The 22,974-nt window shown below is 57.4% G+C and overlaps 4 protein-coding genes across 4 annotated transcripts; 2 read left to right on the forward strand and 2 right to left on the reverse strand.

Annotated features, from left to right (window-relative positions):
• VOLCADRAFT_94480 (uncharacterized protein) lies at nt 1-1,131 on the reverse strand (the record flags this gene model as incomplete). Its single annotated transcript, XM_002953678.1, has 4 exons — nt 1-72; nt 365-422; nt 759-888; nt 1,023-1,131. The coding sequence occupies 4 exons, from the start codon at nt 1,129-1,131 to the stop codon at nt 1-3; spliced, it is 369 nt and encodes a 122-aa protein (XP_002953724.1).
• Nucleotides 1,132-1,391: 260 nt separating this feature from the next.
• On the forward strand, nt 1,392-8,704 carry VOLCADRAFT_82431 (uncharacterized protein). Its single transcript, XM_002953594.1, has 11 exons — nt 1,392-1,643; nt 1,882-2,010; nt 2,291-2,440; nt 3,049-3,154; nt 3,864-3,946; nt 4,199-4,294; nt 4,909-4,992; nt 5,610-5,735; nt 6,147-6,368; nt 6,867-6,947; nt 7,633-8,704. The coding sequence occupies exons 1-11, from the start codon at nt 1,473-1,475 to the stop codon at nt 7,753-7,755; spliced, it is 1,371 nt and encodes a 456-aa protein (XP_002953640.1). The 5' UTR covers nt 1,392-1,472; the 3' UTR covers nt 7,756-8,704.
• A 1,213-nt stretch (nt 8,705-9,917) lies between these two features.
• On the forward strand, nt 9,918-19,659 carry FAP125 (kinesin FAP125-like protein; the record flags this gene model as incomplete). The annotated part of the gene is made up of 16 exons (XM_002953595.1): nt 9,918-10,387; nt 10,971-11,271; nt 11,678-11,825; nt 12,223-12,296; nt 12,874-12,936; nt 13,420-13,809; nt 14,148-14,693; nt 15,201-15,290; nt 15,439-15,519; nt 15,688-15,825; nt 16,205-16,315; nt 16,782-16,937; nt 17,193-17,711; nt 18,403-18,525; nt 18,921-19,194; nt 19,577-19,659. The coding sequence occupies 16 exons, from the start codon at nt 9,918-9,920 to the stop codon at nt 19,657-19,659; spliced, it is 3,567 nt and encodes a 1,188-aa protein (XP_002953641.1).
• Nucleotides 19,660-21,478: 1,819 nt separating this feature from the next.
• VOLCADRAFT_109895 (uncharacterized protein) lies at nt 21,479-22,267 on the reverse strand. Its single transcript, XM_002953679.1, has 3 exons — nt 22,122-22,267; nt 21,885-22,017; nt 21,479-21,737 (listed from the first exon to the last, which is right to left on the reverse strand). Exons 1-3 carry the CDS (start codon nt 22,223-22,225, stop codon nt 21,675-21,677), a joined length of 300 nt encoding a protein of 99 aa, XP_002953725.1. The 5' UTR covers nt 22,226-22,267; the 3' UTR covers nt 21,479-21,674.
• Nucleotides 22,268-22,974: the final 707 nt, after the last annotated feature.

Genomic DNA, 22,974 nt, shown 5'->3' on the forward strand with positions numbered 1-22,974 from the left:
TCAGGACTTGGCCTTCATGAAATTGCTCTCCTTGATGCGCTCCTTGTTTTTTAACCGCCACAACCGCCGCAACTGCGCATACACTCAGCACACATGCAAGCAAGCACGCACGCAATGCGTTGATTTTGCAGCGCGCATGTCTGTTTTATATGTAGGGTTACGAGCTTTTAGTCGCGAAGGTTTTTAATGTGAAACGGAGGACACTGCGAAGAGGGCAGGGTGTCTGGCCGCCCCTCCGAAGTGCCTCCCAAACAATCAAAGGAAAATCTTCGCGTAGCAGGGACACCGACGGCAATACGGTTTGGCTGTATACAAGCTCCCGAGACGGACGCCAGGTTAATACGAGAACGCCGTAACCCCTCACCTCCTCCACTGTCAGGCCGCCCTCGTGATACATCTTCTCAAGCTCCTTTATGGTAGGTCTGACAACGCCGTATGTCAAAGAGGAGCGACGGCAAGAATGGCGAGAAGGGCAGTTTGAGAAAAGATAATCAAAGGAGGGACCAAGAAAACATGCCAGTGTTACTGGACCACCCAGGCGAGTACAACAAGGACAACTCATATACACGGATGGCTTTCCAAAGGTGTAGTATTGTCTTGGGGCACGCGACGTGAAAGTGTATATGCTGAGGGGCCAAAAGTCTCTCCATTCCTCCAATCGCGGCTCCGAAACCAAAACACCGAGGGGCAAACCGTGGCATTTCCAAAATGAGAGGCATGGGGTCAGGCAAGGATGCCGCACAGGGTTACTGGCGCACCTCGGCTCGAGAAGCTTGAAGAGCCACTCAGGGTACTCGTTGTCCGGCCTGATGGGCGGGTCAGGCTCATTTTTCATGAGCCCGCATCCCGTAACGACCTCGGTAGATAGCTCTCCAATTTTCCGGGGCCCTGGGGCAGGTTAACAAACGTCGTGACGTTGCGTCCGTAAGGGGAGGATAATGCAGAGCGAGTACCGCTGGCAAGAATGGGCTGTCGTGAAGCAGCGCCGGAGCTGCTATTACAGCTCGGTGGGCCTAACGCACCTCTGTCTTTTGATCCCTTTTTAGAACCGGATGGGGGCAACGGTGCACGCAAGTGGAAGCCTACAAGAGCAGACCATCGGCTGCGAAGCGCGCCGACTACTAGCGACATGCACACCTATTTACTCGTTTTTTAAGCCTTATATGTGTTTAGGATTATCATCCACAGAGCGTGGGCAGCAGGATGGAAAAATTGCGCTTCAGAGGATAATACCTGGGTTTCTTGAATTCAGAAACAATCAGGAGAGACATAGATAACATTGTTTCCATGTGATGTTGGAATCGCAGAATACAGCTTGATCAACTCATGCCGTACGTTTTGGTCTCTTTCGTTTCCTCACTCGCGAATGTGCAACTCACTTCAATTGATCACTCTAGGCATATAATCACTCATCTCCACCTTCGGCTGCCACGTAGAGCGTACGGGTTCAGTGCAGGCGTTAGGCCACAAACATGCAGGCTACGCAGCAGCCGAATATGCGGGCGACAAGGGGCGCTGGGGCCCAGTTCTCGCGCCCGTGCAGGGCCCGCTTGATTGTTCGTGCGAAGGAAGGTGCCCTGCCCCCTCCCGCGTGGCCGCAGCGTGTTGTGCCGCCTGAGGTCGAGCACCGCAGCGAGCCAAAGGTGTGGAGCAACAATTGAAGGGCGCTGACCTTAAATTGGCCTTTGTTGCCCCTCACATCGACAATTGACCGCGCTGCCGTCGAGGCTGGGAGCCTAAACTTTGAAGCGATGTCGCTCGCGGCGACGACCAGGAGCAAACAGCCCTTAACCATGTTTGCTCACCCACAGCTGCTTACCCATATTTGCATTGACACGATAAACCGTTCTTAAGCAAACATTCTTCCATTCGTCCGCGCAGCGCTTCTCAGTCCTGGGCTCGACGGGTTCCATCGGCACCCAAACGCTGGACATCATCGCTGAGTTCCCCGAGAAGTTCAAGCTTGTTGCGCTAGCCGCTGGATCCAACGTCCAGCTGCTTGCAGATCAGGTATATACCTGAGCAGCTATTCCTGTTCTTCGGGGTTGCAACTCGCAAGCTGGATGGATAAACCGCAGCCCCTTTGGAAAAATCAAGCACACGCAGCGTTTGTGACGGTGCTGTTCACTGAAGCATACTTGTAAACTGGCTACGTGTAAGCCATAAACTTCCTGTATCGTAAGCAGTAGATGGTGGTGTACGGCTTTCCCACCAAAGCGCTTCCTCCCCAACCTACCCACTTTCTAACCTTTTGTATATAACTTGTATACAATCTGGATCCTGAGCACAGGTCCGTAAATTCAAGCCGGAGATGGTGGCCATTCGCGACGCCTCCAAAATTCCCGAGCTGAAGGAGGCCATCAAGGACGTGCATCCCCAGCCGGTCATCCTGGCTGGTGATGAGGGGGCGGTGGAGGTGGCTAGGCACCCTGCCGCGGAGGTGCGAGGAGGGGAAGGGGAGCCCTAACGAGGGTCTGTACGGGACGAAGTGGGTACGAACGTGTACTACGGAGCACGTTGGCGTGCTGGGTTGGCGCTGCAAAAACGAGGTCCCAGTCCACAGTCTGGAGGCTGGAGGATGAGGAGTGGGACCGGAGAGGAGAGGGAAGGGGCAGACAGGGGCCGCCTGGTGGTGGCAGTGGTGGCGGGAAGGAAGGTGGGGGGAGACCTGGGGATGCGTTCGCCGCACACCGCCGCAGCTAATGGCAACAATGATAACCGCGTCGATCCGCGTCGTCCCCGAATTTATACCTTCTGGAAGGCACCTTAGCTCCTGGGGGGACCCCCCTGGGGGGGGAGGGTGCTTTGGTGGCCGGGGTAACCCCCCAGTCCAACAGCCTTGATGTACGGATTTCCGTACGAGTCTGCACAGGATGGGACAGGACAGACAGCTTGGCAAGCTGCCCTGCTGTTGCTTGCATTCGGCTTGGCAGGCTTGGCAGCCCTTTCTATGTCCTGATCTCTCCCCCCCCCCGGCATCACCTGGTTCATGGGTTTCCCCTCCCATGTTTTGTGTTATTCCCCTTGCCTTGCGTTGCTATCTCGCAGTCCGTGGTGACCGGCATTGTGGGGTGTGCGGGACTGCTGCCCACGGTTGCCGCCATAAAGGCCAAGAAGGACATTTGCCTGGCAAACAAGGAGACCCTGATTGCCGGTGAGGCAGGGAAGGGTGGGGGGCTTTGAGATCCGGGATGTTGATGGAAGGGGAGGAAAGACGAACCACGAACGAGTGAAGTTGCTGCCAGAAGGGCAAGAGTGTACCAGAAGTAGAACCGACCAAAAGGCGTTCTTGAAGTGGAAGGAGAATGGAAGGGGAGGGGGGAAGCGGAGGAACCGCTGGATCGCTAAACAGTGCATTGATGGGCCGTAGGGACGTGATGATGATGAAGGTGCGACCCGGACGGGGTCGGTGTAGAATTGCGGATGTGGGTTCAGGATGATGGGCGACGCTCCCCCCGGCTCGCAACTATTAGCTCTTGGAGAAGGGGGTCTGTTGAAGATAGCCATGAGGCCTCCTTGGCTGTTGGGTAGCCTGTTTTGGCACAATGACGGCACCTGACTAGCGCTTCCACTAGTTGAGCAGTTTAAGAGTGCAGCATAAGAGGTAGCCCGGGTGCTACCGGGCAATACAGGTATGTTGTTACCAGAGTCTCTTACGTGAGTGCTACCGCGATGGGGCCTCCTTCCCCCCGGGGGGGGGGCCGTCACTCCCCTCTCATGCGGTTGGGGGGAAGGGGAGGCTGGCGGCTGGCGGGACGGGCGGATAGCAGCAACAGCAGCCGCATCAATAGCAGCGAAGCGAGCACTTTAAGTACACTTGAGTGAGGTGTGGTGGTTGACAGTTGGCGGTTATGGCCGTACAGGCGGTCCCTTCATCCTGCCATTGGCCCAGGAGTACGGCGCCAAGATCTTGCCGGCGGATAGCGAACACAGCGCCATCTTTCAGGTGGGGTTAAGAGAGGGGAGGCCGGGGCAGTGGTGGTGTGTCTGTGTGTGGCAGGGCTTGGCATTACACTGGGGACAAGAACTTGTTGTACCGCAGGCGGTTGGTTATCACGCCCCGCCTTGCAGCATCATCTTACTGCACACCGCATCCAACGTGGTCTGCATGTCTTTCTTTCCGTTTGTCTGTCTTTATGTCCATAACCACCTCCCTCCCACCGTGCCGCCTGTTCGCCTCGGGGGTGGCCCGCTGCAGGTTATGCAGGGCCTGCCGGAGGGGGGTCTGCGCCGCATCATCCTGACGGCCAGTGGAGGCGCCTTCCGGGACTGGCCCCTGGAGAAGCTCAAGGAGGTGAGGAGGGCAACGGTGGGAGGGGACGGCAACACTACCATTTGGGGAGAGGCCTCGACCCCATGTCTGTGTGTGTATGTATGTATATATATGTACATGTATGATGTTGTTACAGGGTGGTATAGCTTCACCAGCGGCCCCCTTTCCCGAGGCAGTTCCCTGCTCTCCCCTGCGAGAAGGGCACCCTCATCCATTCACCCCATCCGACTTCAGAATGTATTCGTTGGGTTCAGCAACTCACCACCAGCATCCAACCAAATCTAGCGGATCAACGGCGCCACGACTTAGTTCCTGGCCAGCTCACAAGTTGCCATAATCACGTCCTACACCGTCCACAAGATGGTGGGCCACCTCCCATTTCATCGCCCCTCACACACCGAGGGGTCGGCAGGCGGATTTGAACCCGGAACCTCCAGGAGCAGAAGTCAGGCCTTAACTTCTGCCAGCCACCTGCACATGTATGTATGTATGCATGTATGTGTGCCTAGAAGCGGCAACAAAGGTTGAACGAGCTTGTTTGCATTTGTCATTGCTGGTGGTGAACTTCTTCACGTGCCTACCTAAGCGACCTTAGCCTACCTGCGCCCCCCCCGTCCGTATGTTTGATGGCTCAGGTGACGGTGGCTCAGGCCACCAGCCACCCCAACTGGTCCATGGGCAAGAAGATCACAGTGGACAGCGCCACGCTCATGAACAAGGTGCGGAGAGAGAGTAAAAGGGGGGAGCCCTCCACGGCACGGGAGGTGGTGATGGTGATGGTTGGGACTGCCTGAAATTCACCGATGTTTACATGCTAAGGGCACTAGAGCGCTTCTTACAAAAGAGATTTACCAACAGCTGGTGGGAAGGGGAGGGGGTCAGGGGGAGGGAGGAGGCTGTTGACGGGCACATGGGGTGAGCGGGGTTAAAACACAGCGGGCTAGAGAGTTGTGACTTGGGACTTGGGACAGGGACATCGAGTCGAACGTACGGCGACCCGAGCCAGTGCCGTTAGGGGCCGGGCCCCGGTGTCAGGAGGCTGGTGGGAGGTCGCGCGGGGGGGCTTTGCACGGGGGCAACGGCGAGCTTTGTCTGGCTCGGTGACACCTCCCGCGCATTCGCATCACCCTTGCGTGTGCCTTGTGCGTTTGTGTGCCTTGTCCGCATCAGCTGTGCCTCTTCTGTGCCTTGTCCGCATCAGCTGTGTCTCTTCTGTGCCTTGTCCGCGCACCACAGCGCCTGCACCTTTCACATACACCTCTCGTGGTCTGTTTGCTTGGATTGGGTTGGATTGGATTGGACTGGGCTGGGCTGTTGTGTTCAATTGCCTCCTCAGGGTTTGGAGGTCATCGAGGCCCACTACCTGTTCGGCGTGGATTACGACAACATCGACATCGTCATCCACCCCCAGTCGATCATCCACTCCATGATTGAGACACAGGACTCCTCGGTACTGGCCCAGGTGTGTGGTGGGTATGTGGTGGGGAGCGGGTCGCTTGGGGAAGGTGGGTTGAAGAGGAGGTTGGGTGGGAGGCCCGGGAGGGAGAGAGATTGAGAGAGGCGGCAGCTGGGTGAGTGAGTGGGTGGGTGGGGGCCTTCCTGGGTCCTTGACCTGCGCATTTGGTTCCCCCGCCCGCCCACCCACCCACTCACTGCCTCCATCTGCTCCTCCTCTTCTCTGTCATGTCTCTCCCTCGAATCTCTTCGCGCACCTAGGCTGGTCCCCTCACTGCGCTGGCATTAATCCAATACCGAGTAAACCCCCACCCTCCACCCACTGAGATCTCAGCGCCTTGTTGACTTAGGGTTTCTCGCCACCTCATCTGTTGTTCCGCCCTATTTCTGCTCCTCCTCCTCCTGCTCTCCCACGCAGCTGGGCTGGCCCGACATGCGCCTGCCGATCATGTACACCATGAGCTGGCCGGAGCGAGTGCCAGTTAGCGACGCCACCTGGCCCCGACTGGACTTCACCAAGGCCTCCTCCCTCACCTTCAAGGCCCCCGACCGCCTCAAGTACCCCTCCATGGACCTGGCCTACGCGGCAGGACGTGCGGGGGGCACCATGACTGGGGTGCTATCAGCAGCCAATGAGCAGGTGGGGGCCGGGAAGAGCGGTTAAGAGGTGCAGAGGAGGAGGAGGGGGAGGGAGATGTAGGGTTGTATGAATGTCGTGGTAGTTTCGGAGCTGCGAGGGGGGGACTGTGTTGGTGGTGATGAGGAGGGTGGGTGGAGTTGTGGAGTTCGGGAAAGTCTCGCTGCCGGGAAAAGTGGCGTGTGTGGAGATTGAGAATGCTATGTGTAAAAGTGGAAAGCATGTAGGAAACTTCGGAGGAGTTGGGATGGGCGGGGTAAGACTACGGAATGGAACGCCAAAGGGGGGGGGGTAGGTGGAGGGCAGGGTAAGGGGAGGGGTGGAGCCGGTATGAAGAATTTCCTGGAAAATCCCCGCACGCGCGCGCACGAGCACATAGTTGGTTAAGCCCCAAGGAGAGAAGCGGAAAAATTTTGCGTGGGCAGACTTCCAACTTTAAGACCTTTCGCTGCTGTTTTTCTGTTTCATTCTGCTCCTTTTTGCTCACGTACGACACCGCAGGCAGTACAGATGTTCATTGACGAGAAGGTGCACTATCTGGACATCATGAAGCTCAACGAGGCCTGCTGCGAGGCGCACAAGGTGCGTGAATGGCGGTGGCTTGCCGGGTAGCGGCGGTGGTGGCTGTGGCGGTAGCAGTCCTACGCGACTGGTTCTGCGGAGGTTCTTGGCACTGCACGATCCTAGGACGGAACATTGAACAAGCTGCAAGTCGTATGACTCGACCATGCACACACAGACACACACACACATACACACACACACACACACACACACCAGCCAGTGCTTGCCGGAGCCACACAACACGCGCGCACATACACACAACAGGCACACAACAGGCACACACACATGATTGGCCCGGCGAAACCCACATGGGCCTTATGAGTTCCATGTGCACGATTTGGGGTTAGTGACGGCGCTGGGTCTACATGCACGCAGGCCGCCCCCTTACCCCCTAGATATCTTGTTCTCCTGAGACTCCCGCCCTCAGCAGCTCATCTCCTCTGCGTCCCTTCTTGGCCGGGCACTCCCTTTTCCCCACAACCGGCTTTCCTTGGCTACTCCTATCCCCTCACCTCCCTCCTCATCCTCCTGATGCTTTTTTGTGTAATGTAAAAGTATCATGCCACCGTCCCCTCCTCCTCCTGCTCCTGCTCCTCCTGCTCCTCCTCCTCCTCCTCCTCCTCCTCCCCCTCCCCCTCCCCCTCCTCCTCCATCCCTCCCTCCTATCCACTTGCTAACCCCCTGCTACCCGTCGCTGCCTCAGTCTGAGCTGGTCGCCTCACCCGACCTGGAGACCATCGTGCACTACGACGCCTGGGCCCGCCGGTGGGTGGCGGACAAGGTGGCCAGCGGGTCGTTCAGCTCCAAGGTCTTCGCCATGGCGTGAATCGACCAGGCTTTGCGGGGAGGGGGGAGGTGGGGTAGAGAGGACTACCCAGGGATTGGGAGGCGTGGCGTTACGGCGCAATAACGTGCGACCGGGATTGGAATGGTAGCAGCAGAAGGGCGATGTCAGTAGCAGCAGCAGCTCAGATGAGGATGAGGATGAGGAGTGGTGTCGTGTGGTGTGGTGTGGGAGGCGTGGAGTGGAAGGGTAGGTGATGGAGGTGCCGGACGCGGTTACAAGTCCCCGGGTTACCGCGGTCGACGTGGGGCTAGGGTGAGCGTGCGTTTGTGGTGGTGGTGAGGATGCATGCGTGAGGAGGAGGGCGGTTGCTGCATGTGACGACTTTAAAAGGGAGCGAGCGAAGCGTGTGTTAGGGTCGAGATCATCGGGGTCGGCGTGGGTGGTCAAACCTCCGGACGCTGTTGCCGCGCTTTCTTCCTTTTTTTTCTCTTTACCGGCGGAATTGTTTTGGGGCGCGAAGCGACATGCGTGTATGTGTGCGTGTATGCGTGTATAATGCAGTGCCGAGGGTACCTTTCCCAGCTCAGTTGCTCTCGTGGTGTGGTGTGAGTGAGAATACGTGGGTGGGTTGTCATTCGCGAGCAAAACGAGGGTGTTTTCGAGAGGACTTATCCTTTGGGGGGGATCGAAAGGCTGTGGATGATGGTGGTGATGGTGATGGCGGGGGAGGTAGTGAGGGTGACGGGGAGCTGTGGCTGGATTGATGAATTGATGTATCGGGTTGGGTTTTTCGGACGGACACGTCTCCCCGGCGATGACGTTTTTCCATGCGGGGACTTCGTTTGCCGCGCTCTTGATCTCGAGAGGCGTATTCGATAATGTATACGATACCTCTCCGCAGAACTGCGGCAAGACCTTGCGACTACCTCCTGTGTGTTTGGAAGCCTCCTGACCCGGAACGTTGCGGTTTTGTAATGCGTCCTATGCGGCTCGGCCTTTTGTGCATTTATTGTGCATGTGCTCAAGTAAATGTTGTGCAAGGAGGTGTCCCTGATGAGGTTCCAAAAGGGCCATCGTAGTAGGGTTTTTTGGGGGGGAAGACAACAGTTTGCGGAAGGAAGGGATTTGACGGCCTCACAAGACGCAAGGATGTTTTTGCAATAAGGTCGTGAAAGAGAGCTAAGACTCCTACGCGGAAGGAAGCGGGTTAAACCTACGACGCTGTGCTCTAGGTGCATATTTTCTACATGCGAAGGGGTGAGGGATGCAGCTGGGATATCTGAGCTTCAGCGGGCGACCTCAATTGGTAAGCCGTAAAATGTTAGAGTGCCCCGAGGAGTTGTGAGAATGTGAGAAATGAGCCATCCCTGATTCCCCGCGCTTTTTGGCATGGAAATTGCTGGTGAATCGGAACACATGGGCACAAGTTTGCGGCGCTGGGAACAGCAGGAGCACTGCTCCAAAACTGTGGAGGATCTTGAGGAAGTCCACATCCAGGATGCGCTAGACGGCGACAACCCTGTTTTGCAGGCCAGCTCAGGACCTTAGCGTTAGCGAATAGTCCCTGGGAAGAGCGCGAACCGATGGGGACAGAAGCGGGCAGCACTTTGGAGAGGAAGCCCTTTAGAAACGCCAACACGCAAAAAATATTGGAATGTGGGCGGGTAGATTAACTATTTCTGCTTCTCATACTTCATATGAACCATTGAGCAGCAGGGGCCAGCCCAAACATTTTCATATGCGAAAGTTTACATTGCATTATACTACTAATAATGACGACCCACAAACGTTACCTTGGGTTACCACCAGATCAATTAGTGAAGGGGGTGACGGTCATGACAGAACCATGGTTACAACTGACTCACAGCATTTCCCGTGGCTCGTACAAACGTCGTGAATGACGAGCCGCAAAACTCTTTCCGATCGCTAGGGACGCTGGTGTAATCCACACTTTAATTTCGTCAGAACATAAAGCGGCAATCCTGAGATGAGCTGTATGCAATAACGGCGGTGCAAGTCGAGCGCCTTAGAAGTCTCCGTTTATTGGATTCCTGCAAGCAAACCAATTTTTAAGTTGTATATTAATTGATTCTCTTTCAACGAGCGAGCTTCATGTGATCTTGCCTGCGTAAAAGCGCATGGCCCCAGCACAAGTGTACATTTGTTAGCGCTGGATTGCCTGCCAAATTAAATCGAAACTCATGGAGCATATAGATACGGGGAAGATGCGTTTAAAGGTCTGCGTCCGGCTGCGGCCTACGCCCGATGGGTGCCCCAGCCTGGTGCACGCAGACCATCGCGTCTTGTACATGAAGGATCCCCTCAGAGGCCATAACAACGAATTTGTATTCAACAATGTTTTTGGCCCAGAGGCAAAGCAGGACGCGGTCTTTCAGGAAATCGGCATGCCGCTCGTGGAGCACGTCATGCAAGGCTACAACGCCTGCTGCCTAGCATATGGTCACACAGGGAGCGGAAAGACATATTCCATGCTCGGGCGGGAGCCGGCCATCACACCGGATGGGCCGGCGCCGTTAGACCGCAACGAATACGGCATCATCCCTCGTGTATGCGAAATGATCTCAAAGGCAGCAAACAAAGCAAATCGCAAAGCCGACCAAGCGGGGTCTAACCCCGGCAGCAACGTGGTGCGGGTGAAGCTATTCGTGAGGTGAGTCTCTTCGGGATGGAACGGGTTGGGGAGCTGGTGACAGCCACCTCATGTGCTTCGGTGCGCGTGGCTGTAAAGCGGTGGACAGCCCGAACCACGTCTTCTACGCCTTGGCCTTAATCCTGCAAGACCCACGAAACATCTTGGGCATGCGGGGTACGAGGCCGTTTTAGTCGATTGTTGCTACAAGGAAGAGGCTTCGTTGGAGTCCGGCCAAGTGTTGTGATCTCCTGGGTGGCGTATAGTAAAAGGTTATGTCGTTCAAGTCCAACCGACAGTCAGCCGTACAGCGCGTACGGGCCGAAATTTGGCGCCGAGGCCATCAAGTTTGGCGCCGGCTCCGGACCCCCAGAACTCCCCCGCTCGGGGTTTGTAATCACCTGGATCCTCCTCCTAAACTTATTCGGGAACTCCCGGCCATTCCACCACCATCACCGAATCCCCCACCAACCACACACAGGCTCACAAAAGCCTTAACTCCCTTCCCGCACCCTCCTCACCCCTGCCTTCCCCTCCATCCTGGGTCAACACGCCCCTAAAAACACATGCACCGCGGCCGGTCAACCACATGTCGCACCCGCAGCTTCGTAGAGGTCTACATGGAGAATGTACGGGACCTGGGGGCTGGCGCACAGGCGTACATCAAGGCCCTAGCTGCAGCGCGCCCAGTGGGGAGCGGCGACGGCCGCGGCCATGCCCCGTCCTCGTCCTCGGTGCCGCCCCTGCCCTCCTTCCCCTCCTCCGACGGCGGCCCGCCCGCATCCTCCCCCTCGCGACCCGCGGCCATGGCGCTACGGGACCCCGCGGAGTACGTCCGTACATGTCTGGACGTCATGGAGGACGCGTACGGCATGACGTTTGTGAAGGACTTGACGTTTATCGAGGTACGGCGCGTAAGGGGAGGGTACTGCCTGTCCTGCTCTCTCCACTTGGCTAGACGATCAGAGGGTAGTACAGGAGGTTGCGGAACCAGCGCCTCACCGCTGCGCTACCCTCTGCTCTACTCCTCAGCTGCGCGACCTATCCGCGTGCGTAGCACAGCGCCTCCGGGTCGCTACCTCATACCTTGCACTTACCGAGCGATGGGTTTCCAGAACTCCCAAAGCCAAATCCAGCGCAAGCAAGCAGTAGTCCTGCCACGCAAGTTCAACCCAAACCCATGCAGTCCCCAACCCGCGAGGCCCCCCGTGCACCCGTCGCCTCCGAGGTCCTAAACCGGCACGGCTCCACACGCTTTCTCTCTCACCGCGTCTTACGCCGTCCTCCCCCCTCGCCGTCCTGCCCGCCTAGGTTGCAGACGCGGAGGACATGCTCTCCGTACTGCAAGCTGGCTACGCCGTACGCTCCGCCTGCTGCCCCATTGACATTTCCTCCCGGGCGCACACCATCTTCAGTATTAGTGTGGTCAGCTACCGGGGGGAAGAACAGCCGGTCACCGGTGAGCATGGCGCCGGGTCGGGTCGGGACGGGGTGGGCCAGGTCGGTTCGAGTCGGTAAGGGGTGGGGTGGAGGAGGAGGAGGAGGAGGAGGCGGAGGAGGAGGAAGGGTCTGGTGCGGCAGAAGTGCGGCATGGGGTGCGGGCGGCTGGCTTGGCTGGGGTAGGAACTCAGGCCCACACTCGCCCATACATACACACAGACATACACACGTCTACATACACACACGCGCGCGCACGCACGCGCGTTCAGAGACGCGGCGCGCATCTTCGACTTGATTCGCGATCGCTTCTTTTCCACAATTTGGACAAGGACGTACCTACGCCTTGCCTCCTGCAAACCGCCAACTGCCAACTACCAACCTACTGATCCATCCCCCGGTGCCCCTGGAGCTCTCAGGCCGCCTGAACCTGGTGGACCTGGCTGGCAGTGAGAAGCAGGGCCGAACGGGGCCGGAGGGACACAGGCTACGGGTGGGTTGGGCTGGGCTGGGCTGGGATGGCGGCAGAGTTACATTATGCTGGGTTTTGCTGGGCTGAATTAGGTTTGTGGTTTGCGGAATACGGCCTTCATCCGCTGGGTGGTTTAGGACAGGGCGTTGCAGGGCAGGAAAAACGCGGATTGGTTACCTGTGTTACCGCAACTTATGTTGTGGGTCACACAAGGACAAGGACAAGGACAAGGACAAGAGAGAGGGATCAAAACGTGAACGGCCCAGCGTTCGAGCGGAGTTTATGGAGGCGGGGAGCTTCACAGAGCTCCTCAGCGGGTGTGGGTGTGATCGCAGTTAGGGGTGGTTGAGGGTAGTTGAGGGTAGTTGAGGGTGGTTGGGGTGCATCACAGAAGAGAATATGGGATGGGTGGTGTTCAATGTTGTGTATGCATTTGGCCGATGTCGCAGTTGGGGCTCCTTTGCCCCATTTGACCACATCGCCCATCCAGCCACGTGAAACAGCAGGAGCGCAGTCTCAATGAAATCCTATTTATTTGGGGGGGGGAAGGTGTCCTGTTTTCCATACCTGCGGTGGTGGTGGTGTTGGTGCTGTGCAGGAGGCGAGTGCGGTGACCAAGTCCCTGGCGGCGCTGAGCAAGGTGGTGGTGGCCCTGTCCCAGGTGGGTGTGGGGTGGGGCGCAGGGTTTCGGTGGGTGGCAGTAAGAGGGACGGCGGGCGGCAGAAGGTGGCGGCAGTAGGTGGCGGGAAGGGCGGGTAAGTGGACGTCCATCCCAACATGGCACCGGTGGGTTGGCGGGCTACACTGCATCCCGCGGCAATGATTGTGGTGTGGGCTGCGGCCCGCGACGGATGACGGGCGATGATGGGCAATGATGGACCTGATGCTCGCAAGCCTTCACCACTTCACGATCCTGAGTTTCCGGGCTTTCCTTCATAACATCGTTACCATGGACATGACTGTGCTTTAATCGCGATCAAAAGGTGCCGCCACCACACTAGACGCCTGTGGGACAGCTAGCGTAGCCGCATAGCACCTTTCGAGGCCGTCTCCCTTCACCCCTTCCCTTCTTCCCCCCCCCACACACCCCTTCCGTCTCATCATTCTCAACGCTTTTCCCCGGACCCTACCGGTCTCTTTGCAGGCGGGCGGCGGGCTGCCTCCCTCGCCCTCCCCGCCCTCCAAGGCCACCTCCCTCGCCAGTCAATCCAGCGCCACCTCTTCTTCGCAGCAGTACCAGTACCAGCAGCAGCAGCCGACGCCACACGTGCCGTACAGAGACGCCAAGCTAACACGGGTGCTCAAGAACTGCCTGTGCGGCAACACGATGGTGACGCTCCTGGCGTGTGTGTATCCCGTATTTGACGAGGTGGACGAGAGTCTCGCCACGTTGCAGTACGCTACTAAGGTGCTGACGAATACCTCGGCGCCCCACGTGAACCTGTTGGCACCCCCGGGCACTCCAGGGGGGCCAGTGGCGGCGGCGGGGCTTGGCAGTGCAGATCCTGGGCTTGTGGAGGAGCTATCGGCGCAGGTAAAGGAGGGGGTGACGAGAGCGAACGAGCGAGCGAGAGCGAGCGAAAGGGGGAGGGCTATCCGTCCACCTCCTTGCCTTTACGGCTTTTTCCTCCCTTACCTATCGATTCCTTTTCCATGCAAACCCACACAAGTTGTCTTTTTTCCTTGGGCCCTTTGTCCTTTCACACCTCCCCTTTCCACCCGCTTCTCTCACTCAATCTTTTCATGTCGTTCATGTTCCTTCTTTTTACCAATCCTGGGGTATCCGTTTACCTCTGGTATCTGCTCATCACAATCGTCGGTGGTCCGTCTTAACTCCCTATTACTTATGGCTGCCTTCGCATTCACGCACAGGTGGCGGCTCTCAAGGACGAGCTGGAGGTGACACACACGCATTACCAGAAGCTCATTGAGAGCATCGCAGGGCCCTCCTGGCGCAGCGACCCGGGGCCCATTGAAAGAGCCGCCGGGCCGGCCTTCGGCGCCTTTGGTGGCGGCGGCGGCGGCGGCGGCGGCGGCTTTGCCGGCGCCGCAGGCGCTGCCGCTGCGGCTGCAGCCGCCGCCGCCTCCCTCAAGGGCGGTACCGCCGAGTTCGACACCTTTGCAGCGGCGTTAGCGAGTCTGGGGAAGCCCGGCGGCGGGGGCCCCACCACTAAGATCAGTGCCGTACACGCGGTGGACGAGGCTAAGCGGCGGCAGTCGCAAGCCGGAGAAAGGGCAGCGCGAGGCGTTACAAACGATGGGGGCCGTGGCGGCGGCGGCGGCGGGCATGGCGGGACGACGGCGGGGGCGGCGGCGGCGGCGGCGGCGGGGGGGACCGGCGGGGCCAAGGGAGGGGCTGTGGGGACCAGTCAGGGTGGCGCTGGCGCCAACACGAATTCCAATGCAAGAGTATCTGTGGTGAGCATGCGATTCTGCGCTCCAAACAAATCAAAATACAGTAAAGAAGAAACCTGCAATGTCTCAAATATTGATTTAACTCTCGCGAATCTACCACCTTCCTGATCCATGAAAATTAAAATTTCTGCTTGTAAAAGATGTCGTGGTTGTACGACAGTCGGACTGTACGGCTGCAACATGCGAGACTTAAACTGTTGACTGTGATGTGGCTGTTGTTTTAGCGTAGAAAGTAATTTTCGGCTGTACCCGGACTGCACCGACCAACCCCGGGTTGTGTGTCTGTCACGCGGCGCGGTGCGAAGTGGTCCTGGGGACTTAGCTCGACAAGGGTGTCGTATGCGCACGTACGCAGCTCGGCATTTGTTTTGCAATGACAGCTGAGCTGCTCCTTTTCCTTCCTTTCTTCTCAGTCCCCCGGTCAACACACAAAATCCTTGATGACCTGCTGCTGCTGATATTGCTGCTGCTATTGATATTGCTATTGCTGCCCACTCCCCATCGGTATAGTTGGAGGCTCAGATCCGCAAATTGGAGTCCCAGCTCAACCAGGCTCGCGCAACGGCTCAGCAGTACGAGGAGCGCCTCTCGGCAAGAAAGGTACGGCAGTGTAGCGGTTTGCGTTAGGGCCCAGCTCTTGCACTTTTCAACTTGTGTCCCCCCCGCTCCTGGCATGTCTGGCTTCTTTCCCCGCCTGACTGGCGCCACGTGCTGTGAAAATGATTGGTGCCGTACAAAACGCCCACAGGAGGAGATGGAGCTGGCACGAGAGCGCATGGCCGGCAAGGAACACGCGCAGTTTGCGGAAATCAAGAAGCTACGTGCGCAGGTACGGATGGCGAGTACGGCATACAGGATCCGGAATCCATCAAAGGAATGCAACTGGGTTTCGCAAAACACACAGTCTTAGTCACAGTCCTGGGCTACAGCCCCGCTGGTTCATTGTTGAGACGATGTACGGCATCTGCTTACTGCGCTGTACGGCGGTGTACTGCAGGTTGCGGAGTTGACGAAGGCTCTGGAGGCTGAGCGCGCAGAGTCGGCTCACAAGCTGGAGGAGGCGAAGCGGCGCTCTGACGAGGAGTGTGCTCGGCTCATGCGGGACATCGACACGCTCCGAAACCAGCTCACGCAGGTCAGTCAGTGGGTCGGTGAGCTCCGGTAGGTACGCCGGTGTCTCGGTGGGTAGATAGACCTGGGTGTCCTGATTGCCGGTGGATGTCTGTAGATGTCTGTAGATGTCTGGATGCATGTCACCTCACAGTCTGTAGGGTTGGGTTTCCCCCTCCGCTTTGGTGTCCTTCCCCCTCCGATATACAGACAGACGCACATATACAGACAGACAGACACACCATGGGACGCAAATTCCTTGCGTAGCCTGTAGTAGTATTAGTTAAAGCATTAGCCCCCTAACCCCGACCCCCCTAACCCCGACCCCCCTAACCCCGACCCCCCTAACCCCGACCCCCCTAACCCCGACCCCCCTAACCCCGACCCCCCCCCTTACCGGCCAGGTCACCGGCACAGTGAACAGCCTGGTTGAGAAGCACAGCGCGGCCATCACCGCGGAGAAGCGGCAGCGGGAGGCGGTCAAGAAGCAGGCCACGCAGCTGCTGCAGCAGCAGGTGAGCCTGGGTGTGTGTGGTGGTGGTGGTGGTGGTGGTGGTGGTGGTGGTGGTGGTGGTGGTGGTGGTGGTGGTGGTGGTGGTGGTGGTGGTGGTGTGAGGGGGGTCGGGTGGGAAGAGGAAAGGGATGGAGATGTCAGGCGGGGCAGCCGGAGATGGGGGTGGGGGAAGAGGAGGTCCCTCCTGGGGTTGGGGTGGGCCCGGGTCGATTGCATGGCGCGCGTAGGCTGAGGAAGGCTAACTTTGAAGGGGTCTTGAAGGGGTCAGGAAATCAGCTCATCCCTACGAGCCGATCCACCACGAAGGAAGCGTGACTTGGAGGGCCCAGGGCGGTACGGCATGACTCACCCCGTCTGGATGAACCCGTGTTCTGCCTGTTGAGAGGCATATAATAGCTCTTTTTCATCTCAAAAAACAGCGGCCTCCGTTTCTCGCCCTTTCCTGCCCTTTTTGTTTTGGTCTTCAGTTCACTCGGGGCACTGAGGAGCATAGGGCCCAACTGGAGAATCTGAAGCAGCAGTCCACCTACTTTTTGACCAAGCGGGCTGAGGAGCTGACGGAGGTCAAGCAGCAGCTGGATGCGGCTAAGGCGGCACATGGGGCGGAGAAGGACGCGCTTCTGGTGGGTTGGGGTGGTAGTGGGCGTGTGGATGATGGTGTGCCCAGCGCGGGTTCGCTTATTCCCCGTCCCTCTCCTCCATTCGGTTGATAATGCAATGGAAAAAATCATCTCTCCAATTATTCCTCCTCCTCCACCGCAGCCCTCCTCCCACTTCTTCCCCGCGCCCCTGTTTGCCTGTCTATACCATGATTGTAAGTCATTGGTCCCCGTCCCGCCCCCCTCGAAACCCTCCCTTCGGTGTCCCCCCCTGGGCAGGCTGAGCTAGACTACCTGGCGAACTATTCCGAGCGGGTTACGGAGCTGGTACGGCGTATGGAGACGGGTGTGGTGCCCGTCACGGAGCGAGGCAATGGCATCAAGGTCTTCAGGCTGCCGCAGCGCGAGCGGCCACCTCGCCTGGACGGTAATCGGCTTGCAGTGCTCAAGGAAAGGGCCGCCGACCTCCACGAGCGGCTCGTCGCCCTCAGCGCCGCCGCCGCCGCGGGCGGCGGCAGCACCCTCAGCGGCGGTCTGTCCACCGCCAGCCTCAACGGCACCGCGGCGGCGTCGGCGGCAGCGGCGGCGTCGGCAGCGGCGTCGGCAGGGAACGCTAACGGCAATCCGACGTTTGGCGGATGGGTTGGCATTGCCAACGCGGCGGGCAGTGGCGGCGGCGGCGCTCAGTCCTCCCCCGGCCGTGGCTCCAGCGGCATGCTCGGCTCCGTTGTCGTACACAGCTCAAGCGGCCATAACCCGCTGGGCTCGTCAGTGGACCTCGACGCGCTTCGCGCGCAGGTACTTGGGCGGGGGAATGATGCGTTGAGGCGGGGTGCACATGCACGAAATCCCGTGTTTTACCTATCGTATCCTGATCAGACATTCGAGTCAGTATAAGCTAAAAGCATGAATAGCATCCTTTTGTTGATGTAAGCTATCCATGGATACCCGTTGTGGACTGTGCCTCAAAGGTTTGCTGTGCTTATACTGTAGGCATTTTGTCTTTCATGCATAGCCATTACCGAAATATTATATGCTTTTTTGAAACGGGATTACAAATGGATCATTTTTTTGAAAATCTTGGGAGGAACTTTTACTTCTACAAGCTTTGTGGCCGGGCAGGTAGGGGTACATGCTGTGTCTAGCTGCCTGCTGCCTACATGTTGAGAGCAGCAGTCGTCCATCTCCCCGCGTTTCCCTTTCACCCCTGAGCCACATTAGTGTACCTTTCCCTTCCCCTCACCCTGGCAGCAGCTTCACTCCTTCGTGGTTCGTCTTTCCCCTCACCCCAACTCTCCTCCGCCCTTTCTTACAGCAGATGGTTCCGTAGGCCGCCGGCATTCCGTAGACGGCCGGCATTTGTTTCTTTGATTCTGATCACATCATCATTCAGAGCACCCCCATTTTTCTTCCCGCCTTGCACTCGCTCATCAGCTCCACTCGTTCGTGGTTCCCTGTCTTCCCCCTCGTGCACCTTGATCGTGTGCAGGTTGAGGCCGAGCTCAAGGCCCATGTGACCGCCCAGGTGGTTGGGGACCTGCGCAGCGAGAAGACCGTGGAATACATTCGAGAGCTGGAGACAGAAGTTGGGAGGTATCGCCAAGAGCTCCAGGTAGGGTCAGGAAACGACCTCACGAGGAAAAAAAATGAGACCAGGAGAAGAGGGAAAGTTGAAGTGGGGGATTGGGGTCAGATTTTGGTGCAATAATATTCTGTATTAACGCTTGCTCGCGATCGGCGTGATGTCACCTAGCATAAAGCACAGCCTCGCTGTCGCGAGTTAATTAGGTTTTTTAATATTTCGGTGCTGTCGCACTACTTGGCGACTCTATTTTATTATTTTCGTTAGTTTGTTTGTTAGGAGTTGGCAATAAAACGTTCGTATTTTTTTGAATAAAAAAAGTTTTGAATGGTGGGAGACCAGCAAGTAGGGTTGAATTTAATGGTCCTCCCTTTTCCCTCCGGCCACTGTCTCTCTCCCTCTCCCTCTTTGGCGGCTCTGTGCAGTCGGAGAAGAAGCGCAGTGCCGAAATGGCCGTGGCCCTCCGCAGCGTCCAGCGCCAGCACCAGCGGCCGCAGAGCCCCATTAACAAGGCCATCGCGGCCCACACACCCGCCGGGACGATCAAGCTCGCGCCCAGTTGGGGTTTGGGCCACACAACACCGCGCGGTAGCCCCGTCGCGGGTGGCGGTAGCGGCAGCGGTACGGCCTCGAGGCCCGCCACTGCAGGCCTGGCGCCGCTTGCGGAGCTGTCAACGTCGAACAACGGACGAGCATCAGGTGGGACAGGGTAGGGCAGAGGTAGGGCAGAGGTAGGGCACAGCTTACAGCAAAAGGAGTCCATGGGGGGCCAGAACGAAAAATAGGTCGAGGAGGATGTCGACCTGGTTGACCTGGTCGACCTGGTCGCAACTTTGACGCTTAAGTGGACTGGGACCGCAGCGCCAGGTCGGACCTGGGGCGAAGGCGGCCAACCCCGCCAACAGCAGGGATCCTAGGAATCCCAGTTTATATATACCTCTCGATGGTTCTAATAACTCTGATGGCGCCGGCTTCGCTGAAAAGTTGCGTCATTTTATATGTCGTTCCGCTCGAGGAGAATTGAACCTCTCTAATCTAATCAGTCGCACCTTTTCCCCTACCCCCCGCTTCCACTCCACAGCCCCAGGACCCTCCCGACGGCCTAGCACCAGCATGGCGGCCATGACCAGCAGCTTCAGAGAGAGCGGCATCGCCATCCCTTGACTGCGGGCGGTGCTGTCGCCGGCATCACAGCCATCGCCGTCGTCGTCGTCGTCGTCGCCGTCACCGCTGCACGTTGCCGCCGTGGCGGCGGTGGCACCGCGCCGGCAGCAGCACCCCCCGCTGTCACCCCGTACCGCTGAGCCTGATCGGCCTGTACTCCTCCGTCCACTTCGCTTGCAAGCCGCCACCGCTGGGGTGGGAGCCATCGCCGCCAAAGCATCGTAGCAGCTACTCTGTTGCTGCCATCGCCGCAGCCCGCGTGCATCATTGTGATTTGGGTTTCTGCATCACCCTATCACTTCTAGAGTAGAATTCTGTGTGTGTAACGTAGAGCAGTGTCTGCCGCGAGGTGGAGGCAGCCGAGGTGTTGGGTGACAATCTCAACGCGTTTGGGTGGCTGCTCATGTTATCGTATTCCGGGGTAAATGTCCCTGGCGCGACGTTAGGCTCAGCGTAAGATAGGCTCAACGACTTCCGTCGAAAGGGAAGCCAGGGGCTTCCTGATCAACATAAGGCCCCCCTCTTCTCGCAGCGGCAGAGCTGGCTGGCTGGCGGGTGGCTTAGGTGTTTAGGAAGCCCCTGGAAGCCCCTGTTTAGGAAGCCCCTGGCTCCCCCTCTTGGGAGCTGGGCTGCTGGGGCGGAGAGCGGCTTTTGTGTGCTAGCTGAGGGCCAGGATAGGGTCTGCAGCTCTGACATGGACCTGGAGCTTTCCACGGTGGCTGTCTATGGTTCTCCACGTCAGGCTCAGTTCACAGACGGTTGCGGAGTAGTGGGTTGCGTGCGGGCAAGGGGCGTTGAGGGATGGAGAGTTCTAGCGAGCATGCCATGCCTGGGGAATGCTGATGGGGATGTAAGCCTGGGGAAGGCTAATGGGTGGTGACAAGCATTTGGAATGGGCTCTGTTGGGCAAAAAGGTCGAGCGGAATTGTCTTTTTGCTAATGAGCCCAGTTAGTGGGGACTTTGGTACGGTGCAGGGTTCAACCTCGTGCTCATTGCTGTGGGAAGTTGTGGAGTCGGCTGGCCTATCACGTAGCCAGCTGAAACAAGCTTGCGCATTCGAAGGCTTTGCATGTACATGTGGCTTATGTGGAGAGTAGGCAAATGGTGGGCTGCGGTGATGCTCGACGTGCCCCGGATAGCGAGCATGTTCAAGGGTCGCTGCTAGAGTTGCAAGTACGATCTTCGATGTGGAGGACGTATCGCATGGTGAGACTGGCAGCGTGGGTGTGGGTGAGTGGGCAGGGGGTGATAAAGATAGGCTGACTGAAGCGGCGTCGGAGGGTGTGTGCTATGTATTGGGAAAGGTTTGGGGGTTGATGTAGTGTGTTGGTCGGTGACAATTGAAGATTCGGATGGTTTCAGGCGGTCATTATGCACTTCATCACACCTAGCATACGGTTGGTTGTTGCACTTGAGTTTGCTGGCTGCGCATATACGATTCATACGTTATGGATTGTACTCGGATTGGTACTGGCTCCTGCAGCACAGGGGTTTCGCTATAGATTTATTGCCTAGCTGTGCCGCTTTATCTTTCAGACAAACGAGAATCGGCGGGTACGATTCAATCCAGACCCTAGGGTCCGCTGGAATAGATGTAGTGATATCCATATTTATGTCCACCACCGCCACAATTTACCCTTAGCATCGCACATTGCAGCATGCCGGCCATCATTACTAACACATTCCCCAAATGTACCTGTAGTAGCATCTGCCATGCTGAACCCCGTCCGCGCCGTCCATGCAAATGTTGTTGGACAGCGACGTGCATACAATGGTGCTTATTTGGGCCGTTATATATGGAGAGTGCGAGGCCAGCGACGGCGCACTGAGACGTTACAACCAAACTTGCGGCGAATTACAGCCGCGCGACGGGAAAATCAGCCAAGAGGCTGGGCACCCAAAAATACGCGTCAAATACGCCCCTTCGATCAACGTGCCTGCGATCAGGCAGCGTTGTTCACCAGCCATAAGACCCCATGCATCCCCAGCAAAGACGAACGAAATGCTGCTTTCCTTAGAGCTTGCCCTCCTCAACCAAGGACTCCACGCGGAGGAGAACGAAGCCAATAGCCAGGCCCTGCATCGCGAGAGGTCAAGCAAGCAAATTATGACTTGACGATCGTAGGAGACACCTTTCACATCAATTCATGAGAGCATCCTAAACCAGACTTCATGGATTGTCAGTTTATGGATATGAGCCAAACGCCTTCGAGACGTCACCTACCACGAGGGTGATGCCGACCATGGTCAGGGCAGTGCCGGCAATGAAGCCGCCCTCGCCAGCAATCATGGCCAGCTCATTGATGGCCTTGGTGGCAACACCTCGGCTGGGAGCGGGAGCCTTCTGCCCCACAGTCCTGCACACCACGCAAGGAGCCGCGATTGAGCGACCTACCACGGCTACAGCGCTCAAGCTCCAAGCTTGTAACTTGAGGACAAAAATGCGTTACAAAGAAGCTACCTGAGGGTTGGGCGAACAGCTGGCCGGGCTGCAGCGACGCGGGTGGTCGCGCTGCGGGGAGCAGCGACGCCGCTGCAGGCGGTGCGAGCCAGGGACATGGCCATCTCTGCTGATGAAAAGTTAAAGGGGAGATGAGTCTGTCTGGCTAGCCTCAGTTGCGTGCTTGGGTAGGTTTCAGCCTAAGCGATAAGTGACCGTCATCTCACACAAGGCCCAGCTGAAGTGTACGGTTTACCCAGTGAAGCTTTTTGAAGGAGCCGTCCTCACTTGTTGTTTATCCTGACCAAGTAGTTTTGGATTTAGATTCTTGATTCTGCACTTGTTGAGGTCCTATTGTCAGTCCTTGTATGTGTATTAGCTCTTCATCGCTTTCACTTAATACTGCCAGTGCATATGTTACTGATAAGCAAATTTCTACACTCTTATAGCTAGTATGGCTTACCAGCTGGTCATCGGTGGGTGACTAGCTGAAGTCTTTTTCGGACACCCTTTGTACTGGAAAATTTCCATATCAATCTTCATGCACTGTAAACGGATTGGGTACATTACCTTTTTCAGTTGAGTTCGAGTTCTTGGTTGCTGCCTTGCCTCTTCCCCAACCCCAAACTACGGAAGGCCTTTGCAATGCTGTTGCAGCGGCCGTGGTGTATGTTAATTTTTGCAGCCCATCTTCTCTGCCTACGTTAGTTGATGCGCGATACAGGCAGCCTTATGGAATGTGTTGCGCCACAAGGAATTCGTAAGAATCTGAAGCAATGGTGTCTCAATGGCTCGGGTTGCACCTTGAAGTCACATTTGGATGACTTGTAGCTGCTGCCACCGCATGCCATCTCTCGGTATGGTATGCATGCGT

The sequence above is a fragment of the Volvox carteri genome (genome assembly GCF_000143455.1).
Source record: "Volvox carteri f. nagariensis unplaced genomic scaffold VOLCAscaffold_37, whole genome shotgun sequence".
In the NCBI taxonomy this organism is placed as follows: domain Eukaryota; kingdom Viridiplantae; phylum Chlorophyta; class Chlorophyceae; order Chlamydomonadales; family Volvocaceae; genus Volvox; species Volvox carteri.